Source organism: Engraulis encrasicolus, chromosome 14 (assembly GCF_034702125.1).
Source record: "Engraulis encrasicolus isolate BLACKSEA-1 chromosome 14, IST_EnEncr_1.0, whole genome shotgun sequence".
Lineage (NCBI taxonomy): Eukaryota > Metazoa > Chordata > Actinopteri > Clupeiformes > Engraulidae > Engraulis > Engraulis encrasicolus.
The window spans coordinates 14633423-14657907 of record NC_085870.1 but is presented as its reverse complement, the minus strand read 5'-3'; the positions used below and the strand labels follow the sequence as shown (position 1 = coordinate 14657907).

The following is a 24485-nucleotide window of genomic DNA, read 5'->3' as shown; positions in this document are numbered from 1 at the left end:
CCATGTTCGTATGTGTGTAAGAGCTGTAGAGAGTACACTTGCTGCTTCAACAGGGGTTTTAGCTTGGGTGAAGATGACTGTGTCATCAGCATAGAGCTGAATATTAACATGTGGACAATGTTCAGGTAAGTCATTAATATAGAGGGAAAATAAAAGAGGCCCCAGAATGGACCCTTGGGGGACCCCTACTGGGCAGTTGATGAAGGTGGACCTTGAACCATCTACCACGGTACATTGTTCTCTATTTGCTAAGTATGAATGGAACCATGATCTAGCTTTAGCAGAGAAATTCAAATGAATTAATTTTGATAATAAAACATTGTGATTGACCGTATCAAATGCTCGTTTTAAGTCCAAGAACACGGCACCAACACAACCATTTTTATCTAGATGGCATTTGTTCATTTCCATAAACATGGCCAGTGCAGTGTCAGTAGAATGGTTAGTTTTCAGTTTGATCTCAGTGTTGCAGAAACTCAATGTGTCAGAAAGAGATAAAGGAAACAGGAGAGATGAACAGTCCACACCCAGTGTTGGGCAACAGGTCTGTTTGAGTCTGAAAGCCTATGGTCTATGTTAACATGAAGTGCTTCATTATTGCCATAATCTTGCCCACCTCCAAATATCCTACTCTTAATCTTATAAATGGCTACGTTTACATGACATTTTTAGTTCAGAATTAATAATTCAGAATTAAATAGTTCCGTCGAGTTTACTTTGATCTTTCATTGAATTCTGAATTGTGAAGTGTTAACATGACTTTTCAAAGCGGAATTAAGCTTTATTCCGAATTAAAATGAGTTAATTCTGAATTTAATGTCTCATGTAAACAAGGCCAATATGAACGTCTTTCCCCACACATAGCAGACACTACCATAATAAGGGCATGCCCAGCTGATTTTGGGGTCTGTAGCAGCTCAAAAATTAGTCATAAGAATGACCTGGTAGGGACCTAATGCATGTTTAGTTTATACGTTTTTTTTTCTTCTTTTTCTTTCTTAGCTTGGAGCAGGCTTCACTCTTAAATACTTTGTGAGGGTACTGCTGGCCCAAATGTTTCATCTAAAGTTTTCAACAACAAAAAAAGGCTGCACCTTGCATAAAATGTTTCTTTTATGGCACAATTTGTGCCATAAAAAAACACTTCAAGGAGGTGTGGCCCCCTTTTTTAAAAACTAGTTCTTAAGCTAACCAACACACAATGGAAAGAGTTCACCAAGTCCACTCCATATTGAAATGTTTGGCAAGTTGACAGGAATTGGATGTTTATCATTGTCTGGAGGACAGGATGGCACCAAAAACCTGGTGAGCCAGTAATGGGATCTGAAGGTTGTAAGTGCAACACCAAAATTCTCTCTAAATGCAGCAAGAACAAACCTAGTCACTCCTCTAAACATGCACATCCTCAATATCTTTCGGGATTAATAATGTTTACGTTCGTTCAGATTCAATCTCAGATTCAATTCAAACGGAAATCTGTTGGGTCCAGTTACTGCAAATGGTTTAATAGCAAAATATAATGATTTGAGGCAAAAAAAAAAAAAAAAGACAAACATTCAAACTGATAATTCCATCAATCAAAAAAATACAGACCTTTTATAAAGATAAGGACATAAATCAAGGCATAAGGTGTTATATATTACTTCCTCTTCAAACAATTATTAGTCTTATTGTGCATCTTATTCCATTTCATTCAGGTTATTAAGAACAGATATGCGTTCACAAGGAGGGAAGAAGACATATGGATGGGGATTCATGCTCGTTTCATCACATGCATTTCAAATAGATAAGGAACAAATCTCGTCTTCAGTAGCAACAATCCATATATAAAAAAAGCTGAATGTACTGGTAATAGAAAAATGACAACCTTGCGCTTTCCTTCTGTGCATGAGCCAGGTCTTCACACAATTACTCAGTACGATCCTTTTTCTCAGGGTTGTCTCTCCATATGCAGTAGTTGAGGCAGGTGGCAAGGCAGAGCCATGCCAGATACGGTGCCATCAGCAGGGTGGCGGTGCGGTTGATGGGGTACCAGGACAGCATGGTGGCACCTACTGTGCCTGTCAGCAGCACAATCTCGACCAGGGCCTGCACAAATGAAGCCAATCATGTTAGAAAACGGGGCAGCCGTGGCCTAGTGGTTAGAGAGTTGGTCTTTCAATCTAGGGGTTGCTGGTTCGAATCCCCCCTGACCTCTCCCTACATCTCCTTCCATGCCTGAAGTGCCATTGAGCAAGGCACCTAACCCCACATTGCTCCAGGGACTGTAACCAATACCCTGAAAAATAATAGTTGTAAGTCGCTTTGAATAAAATGAAAGCGTCAGCTTAGTGCAATGTAATGTAATGTTAGAAAATGCCACCAGCACAGTATTACTGAATTACATCTACATTACATCACACTTAGCTGATGATTTCAGCCAAAGTCTAGTTATTACAGGGTATTTGTTATTCAAAGTAGCGTCCCTGTGCACAACAACCACTGTCCAGGTGCTGGTGATGTGCAGTGAAAGTAATCCAAGTAAAGGAACGATGAATCACCGCACACTGGCATTCTTTGCTGGTAGTTTATTTGGTGAACAACCCGTTTCGCTGTTGCTTCATCAGGCGTTGTTCACCAAATAAACTTCCAGCAAAGAATTCCAGTGTGCGGTGATTCATCCTTCCTTCACTAGGGTATTTGTTATTGTTACAGTTCCTGGAGCAATGTGTGGTTAGATGCCTTGCTTGTGCCCAAGGGAACCTCAGTAGAGAGTGGTGGTAAGTGTGGGACGCGGACCTGCAACCCTCCAAAGCGATATTGTGTGAATGACCTCAAACTGGAAGTGGATTGGTAAGATAAATGTGCAATTTGAAGTAATCATTTAGGCATCTTGTGTTGGTTTCATTAATCTCATACAAATTCAGAAATTGAAAGTGACAGGATTCAACATTTTAGAAGTAAGCTTAATCAGAGCCCTGTAAGACTTTATAAGGTTAGGAGCAGGCTTCATCCAAAGAATTCTGTTATTTTAAGAGCGCTAACCAAATAATATAAACTAAGAGTCTGGGCAGAACGCCTAAGTCTGTCTATGTGATAAAAGTTGTTTATGCCTCCTGCAGCCTTTTCCATGTTTCTCAGTGCACTGAAAGAACAACCAGATGTTGAATTGTAGTCCTATCTCCTTTAGTCCAAGCCATGCATAACCTACTGGTCATTTTGTCCAAGGATAATTTCAAACACTAGAAACAAAGAGAAAATTACTGACCAATTTCAGTTTATGGGCCCCAAAAAAGATGGGCGTCCATGCCCAGTTCAGAGCCAGCTGGAGGCCGTAGAGTCCTAGGGGCACCACCGCGTCGTTTGTGAAGCCACCCAACTGATTCCACATAAGGTAGGAGGCATACCTAACAAAACACAACATGCATGTCAGCAGGGCTCTGAATTAACACCAGCCAACCGGCTAAATGCTGGTGAAAGTTCAGTTTGGCTGGTAGAAAACATACCGTAAATTTCCAAATAATAGCCCGGGCTATTATTTGTCTGAATCGCGTGAGAGACCCGGCGAATATTTGAGACAGGCGGCTATTTGGGACAGGCGATTAATTCCTTCTTCCCCAAAAAATATTTCCCTAAACTGGGAAAATATGGTACTCAATTGCTTTAAGCAATAGTAGGCATAGGCTATGTTATTTTTAAATGTAAGACTAACAGTTAACACAGCAGGTGGTGTTGACATGCACGATTTAAGACTCGAAGAACATTATGCTATCGGGGAGGATTGAGGATAAGTCTTACACCTTTCCTTATTAATAGAAAATTAATTCCATGCTTTAGAAAGTATTCAAGAACCTAAACAATATGTAATTGCTGCACAGTTCACGGGTTAGGCTATTTATTCAGTGAGGTTGTGGATATTGACACCTGTCCTCCGCGACCGCGGATAGCCCCCACCTTTGCGCTTCTCATCTGGCTGTCACGCATCAACTGGAGGAGAGCGCACAGTTCAAGACAAGCGGCATGACTGCAACAACTGATAAATGTTCAGCCGTGTCTGTAGTGAAAGTATCACAGCGGTGGTAGATGATTTTTATGAAGACCTGGAGGTCTAGTCTATCCTACTTTGCAGCAGACAAAAAACAACAGACAAAATTGCTGAGTAGTGCCTACGAATGATTCTCCTGCCAGGATAGCGTTGGACTAACCAGAAAAAACAATTTACATGTTGAATGTTGAGAGGAGGCATTTTGAAAAATCGAAGACCTGTTCACGAGGATATTATAGCTACCTTTCCTTGTCAATGTCCCATGCATTACAAATATATTCAAAAACCTCATCTGCGATAGATGATTTATCTAACACGCTTGAGGATAATATTGCCACCTTTCCCTTCTCCTGCGGTAGCCAGTTGCCCTCTCAGAAGAAGCAATCTGAATCGGAAAGATAAGAGTGCGCTCTGTTCAAGACCCGCGGCAAGACTGCAATGGTCATCATAGTCCGTGGTGTCAGCATTCAGCCAAAAACGGTGATAGGCCCTTTTTTATATATATAAAAATATACCTTATTCGCAGCAGCCAAAATCAGTCAGACAATAAGTCCTTAACGAGAACGTGCGAATGCTCCTTCTATCAGGGTAAAGTTTGCAATTGGAGAGGGGTGATTGAAGGGGTAAATTAAGTCCGAAATCAAAATGATCAAAATACGGTCCATTTATTTACAATACCCTACATAACAGAAAGAAAATGTGTAGGAGGTCAACAGAAAATAACCATAAACTGAGGACTATAGGCAACGTCAAAATAAAATACAAACACGAAATCAAACAAAGTTTTTTTTTTTAATGCGGTAACACTGGTTAACAGCAGGTTTTACGCACACATTTCGAAGCGGTTGATCACAGATGCCGCTCTCTTCCTTGCTCTCCCAAACCCCAACGTACACTGGGTGCAATACTCCCTGCAATACTGGCCAGCTATTATTCAATTACCATTTCATTTGTCCATGCAAAGACCTTTACGCGGCGGTTAACTAAAAGTATCCTCGGTCGAATTAAGGTAGGCTACAGCCTAACACAAAACGGTTTGCATCTGCACACAGATGCCACATAGGCTATTAATAGGCTACCATACACAAAAAAATGTAAAGCTAGCAAATTAAAATGAAAAGCATTTAAATTAACATCCCACAAAACAATCTCTTCCCCAAAGTCAAAGTTGCAACGGTGTGCGCTTCCGCCTCGCAGATTGATCCTTGATTAAAGTGTGTTGATCAGTGCAGTGCGTGCAGGGTGTGTGAGAGTGCGTGCTCCGCCATGCACATTGAATAAAGTTCACTTCAACATGTCAACAATGTCCCATGTGTCCATATGTAGTGCACAAAGCATTAAAAGCATTGTGAGAGAACATGTTTGCCAGTTAAGTGCGAAGGGAGGAGAATCCGAGTGCAGAGAGGCTGCATGTTGACGTTACATTTCATTTCGTTGGATGCTTGTCTCACTCTCAAATGTCATTTTCTCTCATCACATGCCTTGGCTACTCGTTTTAAATGTGGATTTTACCCACATTAACCCGTATTACAGCGTTAAACCACAGGCTACCCTGAAACACCGCTGCTTCCCCGAGTTTTACATTGCAAAATTTCCGACATTTCCTTCACTGACGCAGCGGTTGATGGTCAAAGACGAGGCGCATCCTAAAAACTAAACAAAACAATATAAGGGGGGAAACATGCAGCGCCGGTGGTCAAGCCTTCTTCCTTAGTTCATTTAATGATTATTTAGACCGGGCTTTTATTTGGAACCGGCCATTATCTGTCAAATATCCTCGTGCACCCGGCCCTTAAAAGGAACCCGGCCGCTAATTGGAACTCGGCTATTATATGGAACTTTACGGTAACTTACTACCTCTTTGACCTTTGAGTGTGTTTGGCTTATAAGATGAATACATACTAGCCAATTTGGCTGGTGATTAAATGTTTTAATTTAGACATGTCACCAAGCACCACATTGCATTACCAGGTATACATGTGTGTTGATGCCGTTTTGATAAGCTTAGCCTTCACTCACCCCATGCCTGTGTAGAGCGATGTCCACACTATTGGGAAAGCTGCATTAGGCGGCCGCCAAGATGGTTTGTTTAGAGTAGGGTACCACGTCTTCACCTCTTTCCGAGTCACAAAGCCACCATACAGACCTCCCAGATGAGGTAAGGCTGTGAGACCCAACATAGGCATCCACGACATTCTGTAACAGAGTACATGAGGGTTTCATTTCTCCCAGTTTATAGATTAACATTCATTGACAATTACACATTACACATGAGGCAGAGAAGGTTTCTTTCTTTTCTTTCTTTGATAAAAAAATACCAAGGTCACCTCTACCACTTATGACAATAATGGCAAAAAAGAACCTTGCGCAGGTTTCCACTGTGTAGCTGTCATGTCACAACCGCAGGGTCGATTGAGTTGCTTTTTGTGTTACTCGAAAGCAACAGACGAAACAAACACTCGAAAGCAAGTTATTCTACATAGCTACCATTTGCAAAACAATTGCTACTAGTTTCGATTCTCAGACATTCAATGACACATTCGCATTACATGTTGAAAAAGATTAGCAGACACATTATAGGTTTGGGACCTTACCTGACCCCTTGAATGATCTCAAACACTTCGAAACAAATTCTAGCCCCTCGCTACAATGCGGTCGCTGCGCAATGACTTCAACACAAGTAGCGTCGTTGAGTTAGATAAGGATGGGTGCGCCGAAGTTTTGTAAGCAGCTGCTACGTTTTGTAATGATGACCAATCACCATAATTCCTGGCTACATTAAAGACTTTTGGCACACGTTCAAAGCACTAAACACACCACTGCGTGTGTCCAGAACTATCTCCCGCGTCCCCGCCTCGGTGCTGTCGCTCGCTACTGGAGTAGGCTACGCGCACACTTCCGTGTTTGGCATGTTCGCGATGGTCAGTCAACAGCCAGCTGTGACAGGAGAGCGCGGCACGTGATATATCAAAATATAAGAATAAATAAGAATGGCAACATTGAAACAATGAATGAATAGGCTACATCTAATTTTATATAGATTGCCGACAGTTCTATCACATATGCTACGTGATTTGTTTGTATTCAGATTAGTTAAGGGACTCCTTCAGACACCGAAATTGGGAAGTTGATCACATGACCGTAGCATAGGCTATAGGCTCTTTCCAATATGCGGACTCCCGTCCTCGCTTCTGGTTGTGGCCTCGCCTTTGGCGCTCCAAATTAGACTGGGATAGATAAGGATGGGTGCGCCCAAGTTTTGTAAGCAGCCATAGGTGTGCACACTGCACAGATAGGGACAATGTGGTGCTAAAGCACCTGCCCCTTTGCCCTACTGGACAAAAATGTTGTTCCAGTGGCACTGGCAGTAGTAGACCTTAGGCCTACTAGGTTTTTTTTTTTTACAGTCAACTGCAAAAGGCCCTCATTCTGTATGCCAATTGGCCACATCAAGATACCAACCCCTAACCTTTTACCATAGTTGTAAGCTGTGTGAACAGGTAGGCCTACACCATCTGGGCTAGGGAACATTAGAGAGCTGGGTCCTGGGTCAACACTGATGGCCCTGGGTCCTGCAGTGATGGGAAGCGAATTCCTACAACCCAGTGCCACATAGCCTATAGTTGTGGTCAAAATGTATTCAACCCCCAATGTTGTTAAGGCTTAGGCTAGTCCATTCAATCATGTGCTATGTGTAACTGTGTTCATAATGGTATCAAAACAAGGACATCAAAAGGTGCAGTAGGAGATGTTTTACTTTTCTGGAGCATTTTTTATACCGCCTATGCCTAAAAATCTCCTCGCGATCCCATTGCACCCACTGAAATAGAATGTTTGTCAAAAATACGTAGTGTTTAGTCCAGTATAACCAGACGAAAACTCTGACCAATCAATGTAGTGTTGATAGTTACACTTGCATGTTCACTGACTCGTTCTTTCGTGCATATAAACTTTAGTCAGGATATTTCCAGGGCTCGAGTTTGTAGGGGATGAGGCAGGGGGGATGGCCTCCCTCCCTCAATGAAAATGGTCAAATATCATCCCCCTCTAGGCCTCCCCTCTTCACATATTGTGTTAAAATTGCACTTTTAACAACTACATTTTCAAAACCCCCGAACCCCCAATAATCAGAATCAATCTCTGACCATTCCCCCTGCTTTGATTTTACAACTCGACCACAGGATATTTCCAGGGCTCTCAAGTCTCACTCTCTGAGAGTGTGACACACTCATCTGAGCGAGTTCACACTCTCACACTCCACACATGGTATTTCACACTCTGAAGTTTTGATAACTTATCCAATCGGCGCACATTAGGCTAATTCATCCAACCTATCCACAGATGAGTCAGAAATAGGTAACAGCGCTTCTGTGTTCAGACTAGTTACCATTCAGACTATTCAGCCAATCAGAAAATACGTAGATTGTTCGGTTGTCGGGCAGATCAGAGCAGTGGATCAGCGTTTCATCCAATATTGCGCGCAGCAGAGTTCAGAGAGAACTGTAACATTTACGAATTGCAAGTAGGCAAACTGGAGACGCAGGCGCCAGGACCATCAGGTGATAACTTCATACAGGTGAAAATATGAGACTTGTATTAGATAGGCTACTGTTTTTACTCCTTATACCAATATTTCCAGCCCCTGTAGCCTTGACAGGGACGTTAAAAGAGAGCAAAATGGTTAACAACGCTAGCTAGGCTATAACCCCAGCTGATTGTTTGATGATCATCCTCCGAAACATGATTGAACGTGGAGACAAGAGGAGTGGGAGGTGGTCAAATATTAGACAGACTGGAGAGAATGGAGGAATGCAGAGGTGGTGGTAGAAGACAGGGCAAGTAGGCTAAAGAAGTCAGGGGCAACCAATAGTGCTGGAGATATCATGGTATTGAATGAAAATGGGTATTATTTGGGTCATTTTAATTTGAGCTGATAATGTCAATGCACAATAAAGTACATAGGCCTATGCCTACAGGTAGCCTATTTTAGGCTATCCCCCCACAATGAACATTGTCTAAAATCATCCCCCTCAATGAAAATGGTCAAAAATCACCTCCCTATAAAATATACATCCCTTCTTCACATTGTGTTAAAATTGCACTTTCAACAACTACATTTTCAAAAATTTCTCGGGGGAGAAACCCCCGAACCTCCAATAATTAGAATCAATCTCTGGCCATCCCCAGCTGCTTATAGTCTATTTTACAACTCGAGCACTGGTTAGGATTAAGCATATTGAATACATAATGTATTTGGTTTAATGAAACTTTTTAACCAGCTGGGTTGAAGGGAAACCTGGTGTCGATGGGTTGATGGGTCGATGTCTGCCCCCCCCCCCCATTTATTTATTTATTTATTTATTTATCTAAATCTCACTCCAAACAATCTTCAAAACTTGAGAGCCCTGATATTTCTGTGTAACACAGACGGTGATTCCTGTGTGTTTTGTTAGTTACGAGAATGCCATGGGCCAGAGTAACCAGCTCAACACGGATGCAGAAGTTTTTATACCTGTATATATCCTCCAGCCATGTTCAGTATAACTGTTACGGATTCACAGTCACAACAAGTAAGAAACATGTTCACACACACATTGCTTTGACCAGCGAATCCCATGCTGTCAATATAATGGTTTAGAAAAATATATTGGTTGTATGTTTTGTGTGTAAGCACAAGGTTCGCCTTGCCTAGATTGCCCTTGGGTTATTGAAATGTTTGGATGCTTGTGAGTGTAATGTTGTTCATTTGCTGATGTAGTTTTTGAGAATACATTAGTTCTGCTTTTTAGAAACACCATGGCATGACCAGGACGGCTACACAGCAGATCTTGTTATTGTGATTGCTATACTGAATGATCATACGATGATTCATTTTTTTTTACTCTGGTTACATAGAAATGTTCTCCTTTGTCCACGTCAAGGTTGTGGTGTTTCCACCAACAGCTTTCTATTTATAGCAGTGTATTCACACAAACTGTGTGAATCTATATGTCATGTCTGGACATCAACAGCTGTTAGTGAACACCCATACTGTACAGGTACCTGGGAAATAGGCCTACATTTACCTGTAATTCTGTGCCTGCTGTCAGACAGAGATGACGGCCAATCAGTGGTAGGAACTAAAACTGTGCATGAGTGGGGGTGCTGTGGAGCAGCGCGCTAAGCCCCCCACATTTGGGCTTGCATGCCCAAGGGTTGCACCCAGGGTTCGAATCCAGCCTGGGTCATTTGCCATCCCTACCCCGTCTCTCTCACCACATTCGCTTCCTATCACTCTTCACTGTCCTGTCTGAAATAAAGGCAAAAAAGCCCATAACTTTTTTTTATTTTATTTTTAAACTGTGTGTGAGGTGAGTCAGCAGCAGGTTCGCGTGTGAGCTAGCTTGCTGCTCTGAGTGGGCACAGGTCAAAAGGTCATCCAAGTGGGCCAGCACTCTCACTTCCGTCTGCCTCAGAGGAAGGAGGTCTTATTAAATGTAACCGCATGAAGTTCTGAGTGAGCGACGGCCATTCTTTTTCAAGTTGAGTGTAATTGTCTGCCGTACGCACCTCAAACGGTGTGCGTTTACTGAAACCCAAAGAAATACATTGGGCAGACCAAACTCGCGCTGAAACTGAGAATCGCAGGACACAAGGCGGCAATACAAAACAAAAACACGGACTAGGCCTATGCAATAGAGTGCCACTACTATGTAAAAGCAAATCATGGCCCATGCACATCTTTACAATTCTAGGGAATTGACACTATTTCACCATCATGATACTCTCTATAGGATTTCATTCAAATCTCACACACATCTAGTTTAGCCAGGTGCAGACTCCAAATGCAAAAGTTCATTGTAAGGCAAGGATGACAGATGACCTCCCTTTTAATCCCTTTCAATTTCGTGACGATTCGGGCCGACACGGCCCCTTCTCAGACAGTTTAAAATAGGGGGGGTACCCACTTTTGCACCAGCATAATATCACAAAAATGGACACATATGTCATTTACTGTAAGTTATACTATTCACCTTACTTTTCTGTCGTAAGATCAAAAGATGTTGTATTACACTTACTCTATAAGAATTTTGGGAATAACTTTGTTGTATTTTTATTAAAATATTGTTCAAAATTTTACTTTTCAACAGGGGTGTACTCATTATCGCTGTACATGCACTGTATACACTATGTGGTACCTGTGCTCCGATGGACTTATATGAACACTGTGTGTGAGTATGTGATTGTGCGAGTGAAGTTGCGCGTGGGTAAAGGGGAGTGAAGTTGCGCATGGGTAAAGGTGAGTCTCAGTCAGAGGCAGGGCCGCTGATAGCACTGTGTGACAGTGCCGAGAGGTGGACACTAGTTTAAGCGATCAATTAGATTAACTCAACTTTGATCAAGATACACACAGGTTGGAGGGTATGGAACGACAGAGACATGGGTTCAGCAATAACCAACATTAGTCTTTTTATTTTCCTCTGTTTTTCTCAAACATAACTCTTAAAAAGCACAGACACATGCGCACACACACACACACACACACTTCACTGGTGGTACTGCACCCTGGTAGAGGTTTCTTTAAACCAAACACAGATACGCTGATGAAAAACAATAAACTTAACAAAAAGGCACAGCAAACCAAAATGAAATCACCGCAAACAAAATGAAAATCACAGCAACCCAAAATGAAAACACAAAATCAAAATGTAGTAGTACAGCGCACCAGGTTGGTTGAAGAAGGCCCAAATTAGCTGGGTGAGTTTTCAGTCACCAAGCCTAAGCACTGCAGTCACTAGACAGGTGAAGCGCAGCAAGCTGCAGCCAAGTGTCATGGACCCGGCTTCCAAACATACAAGCACACCGGATTCAAGCAGTCACCACGAACAGCAGAAGGGAACCATGTGAAGGACAAAAAAGGCAACCTCTGGTTTCAGCATTGGAGGTCACATGGGCCCTAGTGGGAATGAAAATATGAATTTACTTGACCGAAACATCTAACTATTAAAAGTTGGAGGAATAGGAAATGGGAGCCTACCATGTCGCTGGCAACCATAGTCGTGAAGGAGAGGCACTCGCCGCCAACAGAACGACTTCACATGGCAAACAGTCTTGCGATACATGCTGTAAGCCAATCACAACATCAACACAATGCCTCACTACAAATATCCAATGCACAGGCGAGAATTTTACAAACTCACCTAAGACAAGTAGCGAGCGCATCAGAGGGACTTATGGAGCTCAACTGCTTGGCAGTTAGCAAACAGCCAAAGCAGTAGCAGTGGCCAAAGAAATACCCCAGTCTGAGGCACAATGGAGGACTTGGGAGCAGAGCCACGGAGGAGTGCCCTCCGGGACACAGCAAGGAGGATTGAAGCGGCCAGAGCCGCGGCTTTGTATGTTCCTCTCCACCAACCCAGGAGCATGTGCTCGCCTGGTTTTATACAGGTGTGGCTCCTAATTGCCCAATCACAACCTAGTTGAGACAGAACTAAGGGAGAGTCACCAAATTGCCACTTCATTTAAAAACACACAGGAGGAGCAGACACAGTCACAGTAGCCGGGTTAACAGTACTACTGCTACAATCTGCCCCCTCCTTTTGTGTCGTCGTCCCGACGACCCAAACACACTAGAGCACCTTTAAAAAGGTGCAGACCGACCAAGATGGACTGAGAATCCACGAGGCTCTGGGAACATGCATCACTACAAAACACTGCAGGGGGTATGGGGACAGGGAACAGAGTCAGTGGGCCCATCCCCTTATACAGGGGGGTACCCAGTGAACTCAAAAACAATTCAGAACCATTTAAGGTTCTGACAGGTAGTGGCGGCAGGGAAGCTGTGATGCTCCAGAACCGCCACCAACCACGGGAGGCAGTCTAGGGGAAAGGGGACAGGGTCAGTGGGCTCAGCCCCTGATACAGGGGGAAACCCAGTGGACCCAAATTAATTCAACACCTAAGGTTCTGAGTAATGACAGGCAGAGAAGCTCAGGGAACTACTACTACCAACCATGGAGGGGAGATGGGTAAAAGGGACAGGGTCAGTGGGCTCAGCCCCTGATACAGGGGGGAACCCAGTGATCCTCAAAAATATGAAACTGTCCTTGAAGGACCAGCCATTAGTAGCAATCCACCCCAACCGTGGGGTAACATTTTCACAGGATGCCATTCTTACTCCTGCCCATTGGCAGTATCAATAGATTTACTTACTCAGATAACCAAGAGACCATGGGAACTCCGAGACTGCAACCCTGCTAAAAGGTGGTCTTGAGACAGACGTTGCCTTTTTGTCCTCAAAAAGAAGAAATTAGGAAGGGGAACACAAGACTACACATACAACACAATCATTCATCCACTATTAAAAAAACCAGAATGAACAGGAAAAAAACAAAAAAAATACCACATGTCTCTGATTCGTTCACCCTGCTGCTCACAGCGCCAAATGTGACAGTGCCGAGAGGTGGACACTAGTTTAAGCGATCAATTAGATTAACTCAACTTTGATCAAGATACACACAGGTTGGAGGGTATGGAACGACAGAGACATGGGTTCAGCAATAACCAACATTAGTCTTTTTATTTTCCTCTGTTTTTCTCAAACATAACTCTTAAAAAGCACAGACACATGCGCGCACACACACACACACACACACACACACACACACACTTCACTGGTGGTACTGCACCCTGGTAGAGGTTTCTTTAAACCAAACACAGATACGCTGATGAAAAACAATAAACTTAACAAAAAGGCACAGCAAACCAAAATGAAATCACCGCAAACAAAATGAAAATCACAGCAACCCAAAATGAAAACACAAAATCAAAATGTAGTAGTACAGCGCACCAGGTTGGTTGAAGAAGGCCCAAATTAGCTGGGTGAGTTTTCAGTCACCAAGCCTAAGCACTGCAGTCACTGGACAGGTGAAGCGCAGCAAGCTGCAGCCAAGTGTCATGCACCCGGCTTCCAAACATACAAGCACACCGGATTCAAGCAGTCACCACGAACAGCAGAAGGGAACCATGTGAAGGACAAAACGGCAACCTCTGGTTTCAGCATTGGAGGTCACATGGGCCCTAGTGGGAATGAAAATATGAATTTACTTGACCGAAACATCTAACTATTAAAAGTTGGAGGAATAGGAAATGGGAGCCTACCATGTCGCTGGCAACCATAGTCGTGAAGGAGAGGCACTCGCCGCCAACAGAACGACTTCACATGGCAAACAGTCTTGCGATACATGCTGTAAGCCAATCACAACATCAACACAATGCCTCACTACAAATATCCAATGCACAGGCGAGAATTTTACAAACTCACCTAAGACAAGTAGCGAGCGCATCAGAGGGACTTATGGAGCTCAACTGCTAGGCAGTTAGCAAACAGCCAAAGCAGTAGCAGTGGCCAAACAAATACCCCAGTCTGAGGCACAATGGAGGACTTGGGAGCAGAGCCACGGAGGAGTGCCCTCCGGGACACAGCAAGGAGGATTGAAGCGGCCAGAGCCGCGGCTTTGTATGTTCCTCTCCACCAACCCAGGAGCATGTGCTCGCCTGGTTTTATACAGGTGTGGCTCCTAATTGCCCAATCACAACCTAGTTGAGACAGAACTAAGGGAGAGTCACCAAATTGCCACTTCATTTAAAAACACACAGGAGGAGCAGACACAGTCACAGTAGCCGGGTTAACAGCACTACTGCTACATTTGGCAAGAAGAACCAGGTCAAACTCATCTGAAAGGGCCCCAAACCTAACACGGGTCTCACCAGAATTCTGTGTGAGTGTGCGAGTGTGTAGCTCTGAAGCCCCCTAGTGGAGCCACACACACACACAGACACACACACACACAGACACAAACACACACACACACACACACACACACACACACACACACACACACACACACACACACACACACACACACACACACACACACACACAGTCTGGAACACTGCCGGAAAACTACGTCTCCAGCCAAAAAATGACAGAGCATTGTTGCTGCAATATCAATGGCAGCTTGCATTGAGCAGTCGCAGGACAGATAATAGACTATATTGACTCTTTAGAGATAAATAGGAAATGTCTTTGAAGGAATTTGTTGGTGGTGAGGACTGGCAAAATAATTGATTAGCCAATAGCATTTTCTATGCTGAAAAGATCGAAGTTGCTTCTTTGCAGGAGATGAAAAAATGTCAGTAGGCCTATAATCACAGTTGAATACTCAATAGATTTGATAAATCTCTCTAAAAATGTCCAAAGTAATGTTAGTTATAGACATGTATCTCATGCATCTCATAGACATGTCTTACACAATTACTTGACAAAAATCGAGCAACCTGCGATAGTGCTGGCAGACCACGTAGTCAATGCGCCCTTTGCTTATTGGCCGACACCGACCCAACCCATACAGCTGTGCACAAATCAACTGTGCTTTGTTTAATCAGCTGCTGCTCGCAATTGGATGCTGGCATTTGGGGCGCTTAATTTAAACTACAGAATTTGTTTGCTGTCACTGTTTTTTTGCTGTCTACTTTGCACCCACCTGCTCCACCAGATTTATCATTGCCAAACAATAGGGCAGTCATGGGTAAGCAGTTAGCATCAGATTTGTAGCCCAAAGGTTGCAAGTTCGACTCCCGACCCGCCAGGTTGGTGGGGGGCACGGGCGTAAAATTGCGTATGGACACTATGGACGTGTCCATACCAATATTTGGATACGTTGAAAATGTCCATACCAATTTTGAAGGGGTAATTGCACGGCAGTCGGAAAATAAATGGTTAACTTTACCCTCATCAGTACCTTCTGCCAAAGACGGCGTGTCATTGGTGGGGACAGCCTTGCTATCTGTGATTGGCTCATCTTCCTGCACTAGTTATCGTTGCTAGGTTGGTAGCTAAGCGCGTGGGGACAGCAGAATGACAGCTGACGAGAATAACAGAAATATTCAGCTCTGACGGAATAACGGGAAAACAGCTGCCAACGTATGGTCTACTGGTATACGCCGAGTCGTCATGTCTGCCTCGGGCAGGAAAAGGAAACTGACGGACATAAGAGGCTATTTCACCAAGTCAGCGGTAAGTTTATCACAGAACAGCCTTAAAAACCTGTTCGGTCACGTCCCCCCTCAGTGAAATGTCGCTTCACACACTGTGGAGGCGGACGTCCGAGCTGCTAAAATGACATCTAAGTTTTGTTTAATGCTGTCTAAGTAGCTGTAAATGCCGTGGCTTTAACGGATAGGTGTAGAAATGCACCGCGAACTGATTGCACAAAACGTTTAGACCTCATTACTCTGATCTGATCTGTCTTGTTTTAAGCTAGTCGGTTAATGCTACGGTCACAGACATAGCCTAGATCTATGGCTACGGTTAGCATCTTAGAACTCTGTAATGATGACAACAAATTAACCGTATTCATTGATCAAATACAGTTTAACGTTCAATATTCTATAGGTTATAGACACACTGTGTTTTCGTGGATGCTACATTTGATTAAACGGGGTCGGGCTAAACATGTTACATTTCTTGTCACTTTCCTCATTTAGAAGAAGTAAGCCTACCGGTAACTAAGTTGCTACGAGTCATTGCGTGGCTACTGATATGACTTTTATGAAGACATCCTGTATTCTGTATATGCTACAAAAGTATTGATAGGGTCCCAAAGAAAAACAAATAATAATCTGTCATTATCATGCATTGTGTTCTACAGCCACAACAAGACAACAGCTCTGCAGGTCAGCCACACCACAACAGCTCTGCAAACCTATCTCCACCAGCCAGACAGGTAGGCCTATACTGTATTTCATGTGGCTTTCAAATGTGCCATTGACAGCTTAAATGAACTGTAATAATCACATAATGTTGAAGGCAAATTCAGACATTGCTCTACTTGAATAGGATGCACCAACAACAGATGTAAACTGTGTTATTATTATTTGTAGTATTATTATTCATTGGGTACAAAAGACAAAAAAAAAAATCTGTCATGTAAGTTATGTCTCACTGTGAATAACCTGAACAAGAATTAATAAAAATTTTGCTGGACCTTAATATTTTGACTACTGGTGTTTTATTTTTGTGGGAACTGTACAGAGCTGATAAATTCTCACTGGTAACTATAATGGTACTCATCTATGCAGTGTGCACTTAAAACTTCATCAGTTAATTTACACACAATTAAAATCAATCAAAATGCCCCAAGACTGCAGCACCCAAACTCATATTACCTGCTTTACTTACACAGATCCTGATTTTTCAGAAACACGTAATAACAAAACATCTTACACATGCCAGACACTTTAATTATTTGCTTACAAAAAAAAAATCTCAATCTTGCCAATCTTGTGCCCTGTGAATCAAAAGGGTTTTGTCACTATCCACCCCAGAATTGGTTTAAATGCTGGAAATTGCGTCTAAAAAATGCAATTTTTTCGGGGAGAGAACCTCCAGACCCCCCGCTAAACGCAACGTACGGACACATTATGTCCCCACCAATGTCAACAACATAGTTACGCCCTTGGTGGGGGGAGTAATTAATCAGTGCTCTCCCCCATCCTCCTGCATGACTGAGGTACCCTGAGCATGGTACTGTCCAGCCGCAGTGCTCCCTTGGGGCGCCATTGCACGGGCAAGGCATAAATGCAATTTTGTTGTGTGCGGTGTGCAGTGTTCACTTGAATGCTGTGGAGTGCTGTGTCACAATGACAATGGGAGTTGGAGTTTCCCAGTTGGGATTTCTTCTTTCTTATTTCTTCAATGTTTGTTGTCATTGTTGCTTGCTCTGTTCTAGGGGGTATGTTGCCTTTCCAGCTAAATGGAAGGCACTCCACCTGAGGACGCTGCTGTTCCCTGTCTTGGCTTCCATGGAGCTCATGGAGAAGTTCGGAACTTCCTCCGCACAGAGCCATACTGCCAAACACAAATTGTCTGCATTAAGAAATAAAGCTTTTGAAATGTATGTCCGTTTCTCATCTCATTTTTGGCTAGAGTGGTTCTGACAGAATATTATTTTCAGGCTCAGAGGTCCTTTCCAGTATGAGTCTGGATCAAGCACACCTCAACCATTTCCTGTGCAAGAATATATTTTCAACCTCTCTGAGGAGTGAGTTACGCTTATAACAAGTTAATACCTGAATCCACCCAGATCCACAAGTAGTTTGCGAAGCAGAGTGGAAACACATGGATCTGGTGATGTAGCTTGATTATCATCGTCTTTCAAAGGTCTTTGAGACTTGGAGACTTGACCAGGAGCTTAACAATTAACATTTCCCAAACAGCATGGTCGACCTGCCTCCCTTGGTTTGCTAATGTTTGTATGCTTACCGACAAAGTGGGAGGAGTTCCCGATTTTTCGGGAGCTCAGAAACGATATTATATTGCTCTTGGCCTGACTAGACGCAAGACTGAAGGTGTTGCGTCACGGGCACGACCTGGCTACTGGCGACAGTCACGTTAACACTAACTTGTGGTGGCATACATAACGTATATTCGCAAACGGCTGGTCAGGTCTGGCAACATGTTAACTTTTTACCACAGTACACTCTACCTCTGTCTGAAATCAGGGCCGTTTCAATGTATTTGGGGGCCCTATAGCAAAGAGGGATTTGTGACCCTTCTCTTCTAACTATTGAAGATGGTTCCCTCAAGAGAGATTTAAATGGCAGTATCATTGCACTTTTTCTTCGTTTAATTTAGTAAGCTGCTGTCACACTCACAAAGTTGTCATTACTGCATTTGAATATACTGTAAGACAAGTAGCCTACAGAATCAATCAGTCATTCCTCTTGGGGGTCTGGACAATTGCCCATAGTTTACTTGCCTGGTTGTGACAGGTCTATGTTCATGTATGAAAAGTGTACATTTCTAACTCAAAATAACCTCGCCATAAGTCGCCATAGACTGAATACTTGTCCTGTCCAACTGCTTAAATGCAGATTGTCTCTGAGACTTTCATTGGGGTGTCCTCGTTTCTGCACCACCCTAACTTTCCTAAAACTGAAAATATGTTATATAAATCAAATTCCAAATCTCGCTTTTAGCTTGTAAGTCCAACATAAACAGGTATCTCCAATATATGCATAGACCAAGTTTATTACAATGTATTATGTGTTTATTATTGCTTTTGAAAGGGGCACTCATTATGGGGACTGAATAATGGCCAATATAACATATGTAAATGTAGGGCTTCAGTGGGAAATACTTGTGTGGAGCAGGATTACCATTGCAACAACATATGGTGAATTCAGGTAAATTGGGCCACTTCGGGCATTCGTTTATATGCAAAAAAAAGTGGCCCAATTTACTTGAATTCACCATATCACCAGTTGAGTAAAACCATCCTGTCTCATGATGGTCTAAGCTCACATTCCCTATTCTTGGTGAGTTCAACATCGCAATGATCTGTACATTAATCTCTGTGAAGTTATACCAATAACTTCCTATTGCCCTACCTGTATGTTCTGCTCTCATAAATTATTTTTTACATAATCTACACTTAACTATTGCCCACCATATTGTATGTGTATATACTCTGCAGGCTATTGCTGTAACAATACACCCAACTCATGATTCGGTTCATATTCATATTCAGTTCTAAAGATTTTTGACCCTTGGTTGGATACACCCCACAATATTTCTTATACTTATACTTCCTATTTCTTAATTCGTTAATTTGCTTTTTTTCACATTTCACATGTAGGTTATATGTAGAATATTTTACACCACTCTACAAAAACAAATTAAGTTTAAATGTCATAATGTTGATGATTTGAGGCTTGGAAGCACTATAACTTCATTATGTGGCTGTTTTCTGGACTGAAGGATCTGCGTATCACGATTTCTTGGTACTTGGTACTTCACTTGCACTATCTGTGAACAACTGCATTTCATCTTTTTAAATATTGCATTTAATCTCTACATACTGTCAATGATGTACACATTGGCCTTCTGCTATTTGCACGTCTGATTAGATGCTAATACATACTAAGCTGCATTTCATCACTATGTATTCATTCATGAGTAATGACAATAAGGTTTCATCTAATCTAATGTAATATTCATTGTATATCATATTCCACATTTGTATTCCTTGGTTATTGGCATATAAATTTCATTTTAAATGCTGTATTACATTCAGTTGAAATATTTCCCCCCCAAAAAAACAACACAACTTGGCCCTACTGTGGCCTAACAGAAGGGCACTGGGTACTACGCCGGCGACCCGGGTCATTTGCCGAACCCTCCACATTTCTCTCTCCCCCCCGCTCATTTCCTGTCCCTCTGTAGCTGTCCTGTCACAATACAGGCATAAAAAAGCCCCCAAAAAAATCTTATGAGAAAAAAATCATAACTTTAAAATTGCATAGGCCTAAATACCATATCTTGTTGATTTTTTCTTCTTCATTTAGCCAATAGGCCTCTTTGGCATATTCGGGGCCTCTTCTCTGCAACCATATCCTGTGCTTACCTGGCCATACACTTAATACCCATGACAGCTGTCTCGGATATGATTGTCCTGCACTGGTCGAGGGTGTGGGGGCACAATGTATAACGGTTGCCAACTAGCAGAATTGGCAGTAAAATGTCAGTAAACCTCCCTCCTGAAGCCTCATACAGATGTGATGGTGCTGAGTTATCGGCCTAGACCATGGATGTCAAACTCAGGTCCGGGGGCCAAATCTGGCCCGCGGAGTCATTTTATTCGGCCCGCGAGATCATTACATACACCATTAATGTATAATGTAACAGACTTGAGCATGGAATTTGGTGTGCCACAGGATGTGTAGGCAGTGGGCACATTTGAACTACCACATATGGGAAAGAGTGTGTGAAATTGAACTATGAGTATTGAGTGCATGCACGCACAATGTTAGTCCATTTTAAAAAAAATAAATAAATATTGAGTTCGGCCCTCAAGTTCGTCACAGATTTTGATTTTGGCCCTCAGTCAAATTTGAGTTTGACACCCCTGGCCTAGACCTTTAGCTCAGTCAGTGGTGTAGTCTACGTAGAACGCAGGTATAAGGAGTATACCCACTTCTAAATTTCAGGGACTTCAGTATACCCACTTAAAATTGATTTATCCATTGTTTAGAATAGCACAAATATATACAGTATACCCACTTAAAAAAAATGCTCGAATATACAGTATACCCACTTCAAAAAAGTAGACTACACCGCTGAGCTCAGTGGTGTCTTACGAAAGCCGAAAGCCCATTGGGAAACTCCAACTCCCATTGTCATTGTGACACAGCACTCCACAGCACACTGCACACAACGAAATTGCATTTATGCCTCACCCGTGCAAGGGGGCAGCCCTCAGTGGCGCCCCATGGGGAGCAGTGCGGTGGGACGGTACCATGCTCAGGGTACCTCAGTCATGGAGGAGGATGGGGGAGAGCACTGGTTGATTACTCCCCCCACCAACCTGGCGGGTCGGGAGTCGAACCGGCAACCTCTGGGATGCAAGTCTGACGCCCTAACCACTCACCCATGACTGCCCTCATACCTGTGCCTTCCCATGCCAAACTATAGACCAGAAGGTGGCGGGTTTGAACACTGAGTGGCGAACTGTGCAGGACTGCATAGGCACTTACTGTGATCCAATGGCTTACATGTCAGTAATAATCAGTGATACATGCTGATAATGTCCTTTTTTCACTAGAAAGAGTGGCAGCTCTGTTGTCAGTGGCCCTAAGGAAGTGGCCTGCTATTCTAACTGAAATGGAGCTGCAGCACTTTGGTGAGAGGAAAATGATCATCAAGAAAGCATTGATATGTTTTGAGGTTGAACTTCATTATAAAATAATAATAGAATAAAATCAGGTTGATAAGTGTGTGGGGCCAGTCATGGGTAAGCTGTTAGGGTGTTACACTTGTATCCCAAAGGTTGCCGGTTCGACTCCCGACCCGCCAGGTTGGTGGTGGTAGGAGTAATTAACCACTGCTCTCCCCCATCCTCATCTATGACGGAGGTACTGTGAGCATGGTACCGTCCTGCTGCACTGCTCCCTTGGGGCACCATTGGGGGCTGCCCCTTGCACGGGTGAGGCATAAATGCAATTTTGTTGTGTGCAGTGAACACTTGTGTGCTGTGTCAAATGAGAGTTGGAGTTTGCCAGTTGGGCTTTAGTGTGTGTTCCAGCTGTTTGGAGATAAAGCGGTGTGCACTAGGCTATTGTAGAAATGTAGGCAGTCGTAAAGCTCAATTTAGCCAATTACTAATACACACAACCCTATGACCTAGGCAGAGAAAGTCTACCTTGGCAAGAGGTCTGATTTTATTTACATTTAGGCTACCATACCTAAACCTAATCAGTCCAGGTCCTATGTGCATGCGTAATTATCATGCGTAATTATCAGTCTGATAGCATAGGTCTGTAAGGCACTCAAATACCAGGAGTTTCCATTCAGACAAACCCATGCAGCCAACCATGTCAACCGCTGTCAAGTGTTGGCAGTGCTGCAACTCACTCACTCACATAGGCAGTGATTACCTGTTCTCCTCTGCATCTCTCAAGTTATGCGTGTACGTCACCATCCAATGGCAAACACGTTTTCACATCATCCCCTGGTCCTCCAGCGGCTCTACCTTCTTGTCGCGGCAGCAGCCCTCGTTGTCTGGCGGTGAACTCTAACCTCAGTGGTCGGGAAATGTCAGAGAGAGGCCCGTGCTGCAGCAAGGGGGCGTTTAAGAGAAAAACAATAGCCTTTTTTGTTATATATTTAATAGGAATCCTTTTTGGCGGATGTGTAAACATATTAATCAGCACAAATCAACGAATCACCAGCCTCGGTCACTGACAGCCAGCGCACGCCTGTATTTGCAGCCAGCCTACACGTCGTCTCGTATTGAAATCTTGGCCAAACATGTGAGTAGCCATCGCAGCGAAAATGTTTTGCAGTGAACATCTTGGGCACCTTCTGTAGACCTTACGACTGATGCTTGTTTGTCCCCGGCAATCTATTAGCATATCTACCCAGCAGTGTTGCGTGAATCTCCAACGATTCGTGCATTCATGCGCCTCCACGCTAGCCATCGCCGAAAGCGGCAGCTTCATGTATAGTGCCTTTGTGTCATATCTTGTCAAGTGATTCGCTTGCGTTGTCACCTCATGCAGATCTCACACCAGTTCCATGTGAGGGTTTTCTCCCCCGTATCCAAGCTGGACATTTTAGTAGTCAGCATTGTTACGGTCGTGTAACGGGATTTTCCCCCCTTTGATTGAAGTGGCACGGCAAAATGAGCTCTGTTGCACTAGCCTGTTTATCAGTCCTTTTTTATTACATTCGTCAAAGCTGTGGTGGCTCACCTCAGTCACATCTGTTAAAATACAGGTATTGTTTCAATGTGTGAAGACCGTGGTGATGGGGGTGTAGCGACTTGCATCTATAGTTTATAGCCTAGACGTTTTATTTTGGATTTTTTCCTGATGATCAACTGCGTGGTCCACGCGTCGTTCGGAATGTGTAGCATCATTTGGCATCGTGCGCTGCAGTTGTTTGAAGTAGGTTACCTGCCGTCGGAATAGTAGCCTGAATCTAGGTTTGTTGGACTGGGTTTATTCTGTATTCTGTCATGCACATGTATTTTCATAAAGCACAGAAGCCTATATGCCACATCTGTATAGTGTCACCTGTGGATTTGCCTTTGTTGAAGGTTATAAAATTAGTCAATATTTTAGGATAGCCTACTGATATGGAATTTGACGTTTAAATCCACAAATAGTTAGGCTATCCGCTAATGTGGCCAATTAAGTAAAATCAGTCCGTGAAACAATGTTTCCAATTGTGCCTTTTAAATGGCTATGAAACCTAGGGCATAGTGATGGGCAAGTTTTAAAAAAGCATGATTGAAGAACCGATAAGCGCCAGAACTCATAAGGAATTTAAAGAATAAGGAATGGCATCCGGATTAGAATTTCTGTGAAGATGCGCAATTACAATGTATACCAAACTTCAAGTTACCATCTCTGCCAACAGGTTTTCATTGGCAGAGGCAGAGCAGCTGATTGAAAAATGGCCCTTGAAGTGGTTCCCAACTGAACAGATAATATAGGGTATGCATGCGTATTGCTTGTACCTCTGCTTGAAGTTTGAGACTTAGAGTAACATCAAGTAGTTTTCATCTTCAGACACCCTTCTGTTTGGAAGCGGAAGTGTACCTGATGTAGGGAACAACAGGCTAGGGCCAGTCCCTGGACTTGTTTAGTGCCTGCGGTTAGGGACCTTGTCCTTGTCGATGGAGGGAAGCATGAATTCAGGATAGCCTTTCACCCTGTTACAAGTTTGTGAACCACTGAACCAACTTTGGAAACATTATCCTATATGAAGCTTGAAAAAAAATGCCTAGTTCTTTAACAAAGTGCGCTGCACCCACAATTTTATGTGCAGGGAGCAATCTCTTAGTGGGAAGTATGGCACCCAGTCACATCAGATTGATGCAAAAGTTTTAAATTCATCTCTATAGGCCTATTGCCT

At 43.1% G+C, this 24485-nt stretch overlaps 2 protein-coding genes across 2 annotated transcripts in view; one reads left to right on the top strand and one right to left on the bottom strand.

Annotated features, from left to right (window-relative positions):
- Window positions 1–1484: 1484 nt before the first annotated feature.
- Window positions 1485–6929, bottom strand: tspo (translocator protein). Its single transcript, XM_063215006.1, has 4 exons — window positions 6619–6929; window positions 6044–6220; window positions 3248–3386; window positions 1485–2088 (listed from the first exon to the last, which is right to left on the bottom strand). The coding sequence occupies exons 2-4, from the start codon at window positions 6217–6219 to the stop codon at window positions 1909–1911; spliced, it is 495 nt and encodes a 164-aa protein (XP_063071076.1). The 5' UTR covers window position 6220; window positions 6619–6929; the 3' UTR covers window positions 1485–1908.
- A 15826-nt stretch (window positions 6930–22755) lies between these two features.
- The window catches only part of frs3 (fibroblast growth factor receptor substrate 3), a 29387-nt gene continuing 27657 nt past the window's right edge, over window positions 22756–24485 (top strand). The window contains exon 1 of the mRNA XM_063215040.1: window positions 22756–22876. The gene's annotated coding sequence lies outside the window, so the exon portion shown is untranslated. The remainder of the gene's footprint in view (window positions 22877–24485) is intronic.

Excerpts from the sequence above, each read along its gene's own strand:
- tspo (XM_063215006.1), bottom strand. The coding sequence starts at position 6,219 with ATGTCGTGGATGCCTATGTTGGGTCTCACAGCCTTACCTCATCTGGGA. Across the intron at positions 3,387-6,043 it reads TCGCTCTACACAGGCATGGG|GTATGCCTCCTACCTTATGT; the intron begins GTGAGTGAAGGC and ends GTGTTTTGTTAG. Across the intron at positions 2,089-3,247 it reads GGGCCCATAAACTGAAATTG|GCCCTGGTCGAGATTGTGCT; the intron begins GTCAGTAATTTT and ends TCATTTGTGCAG.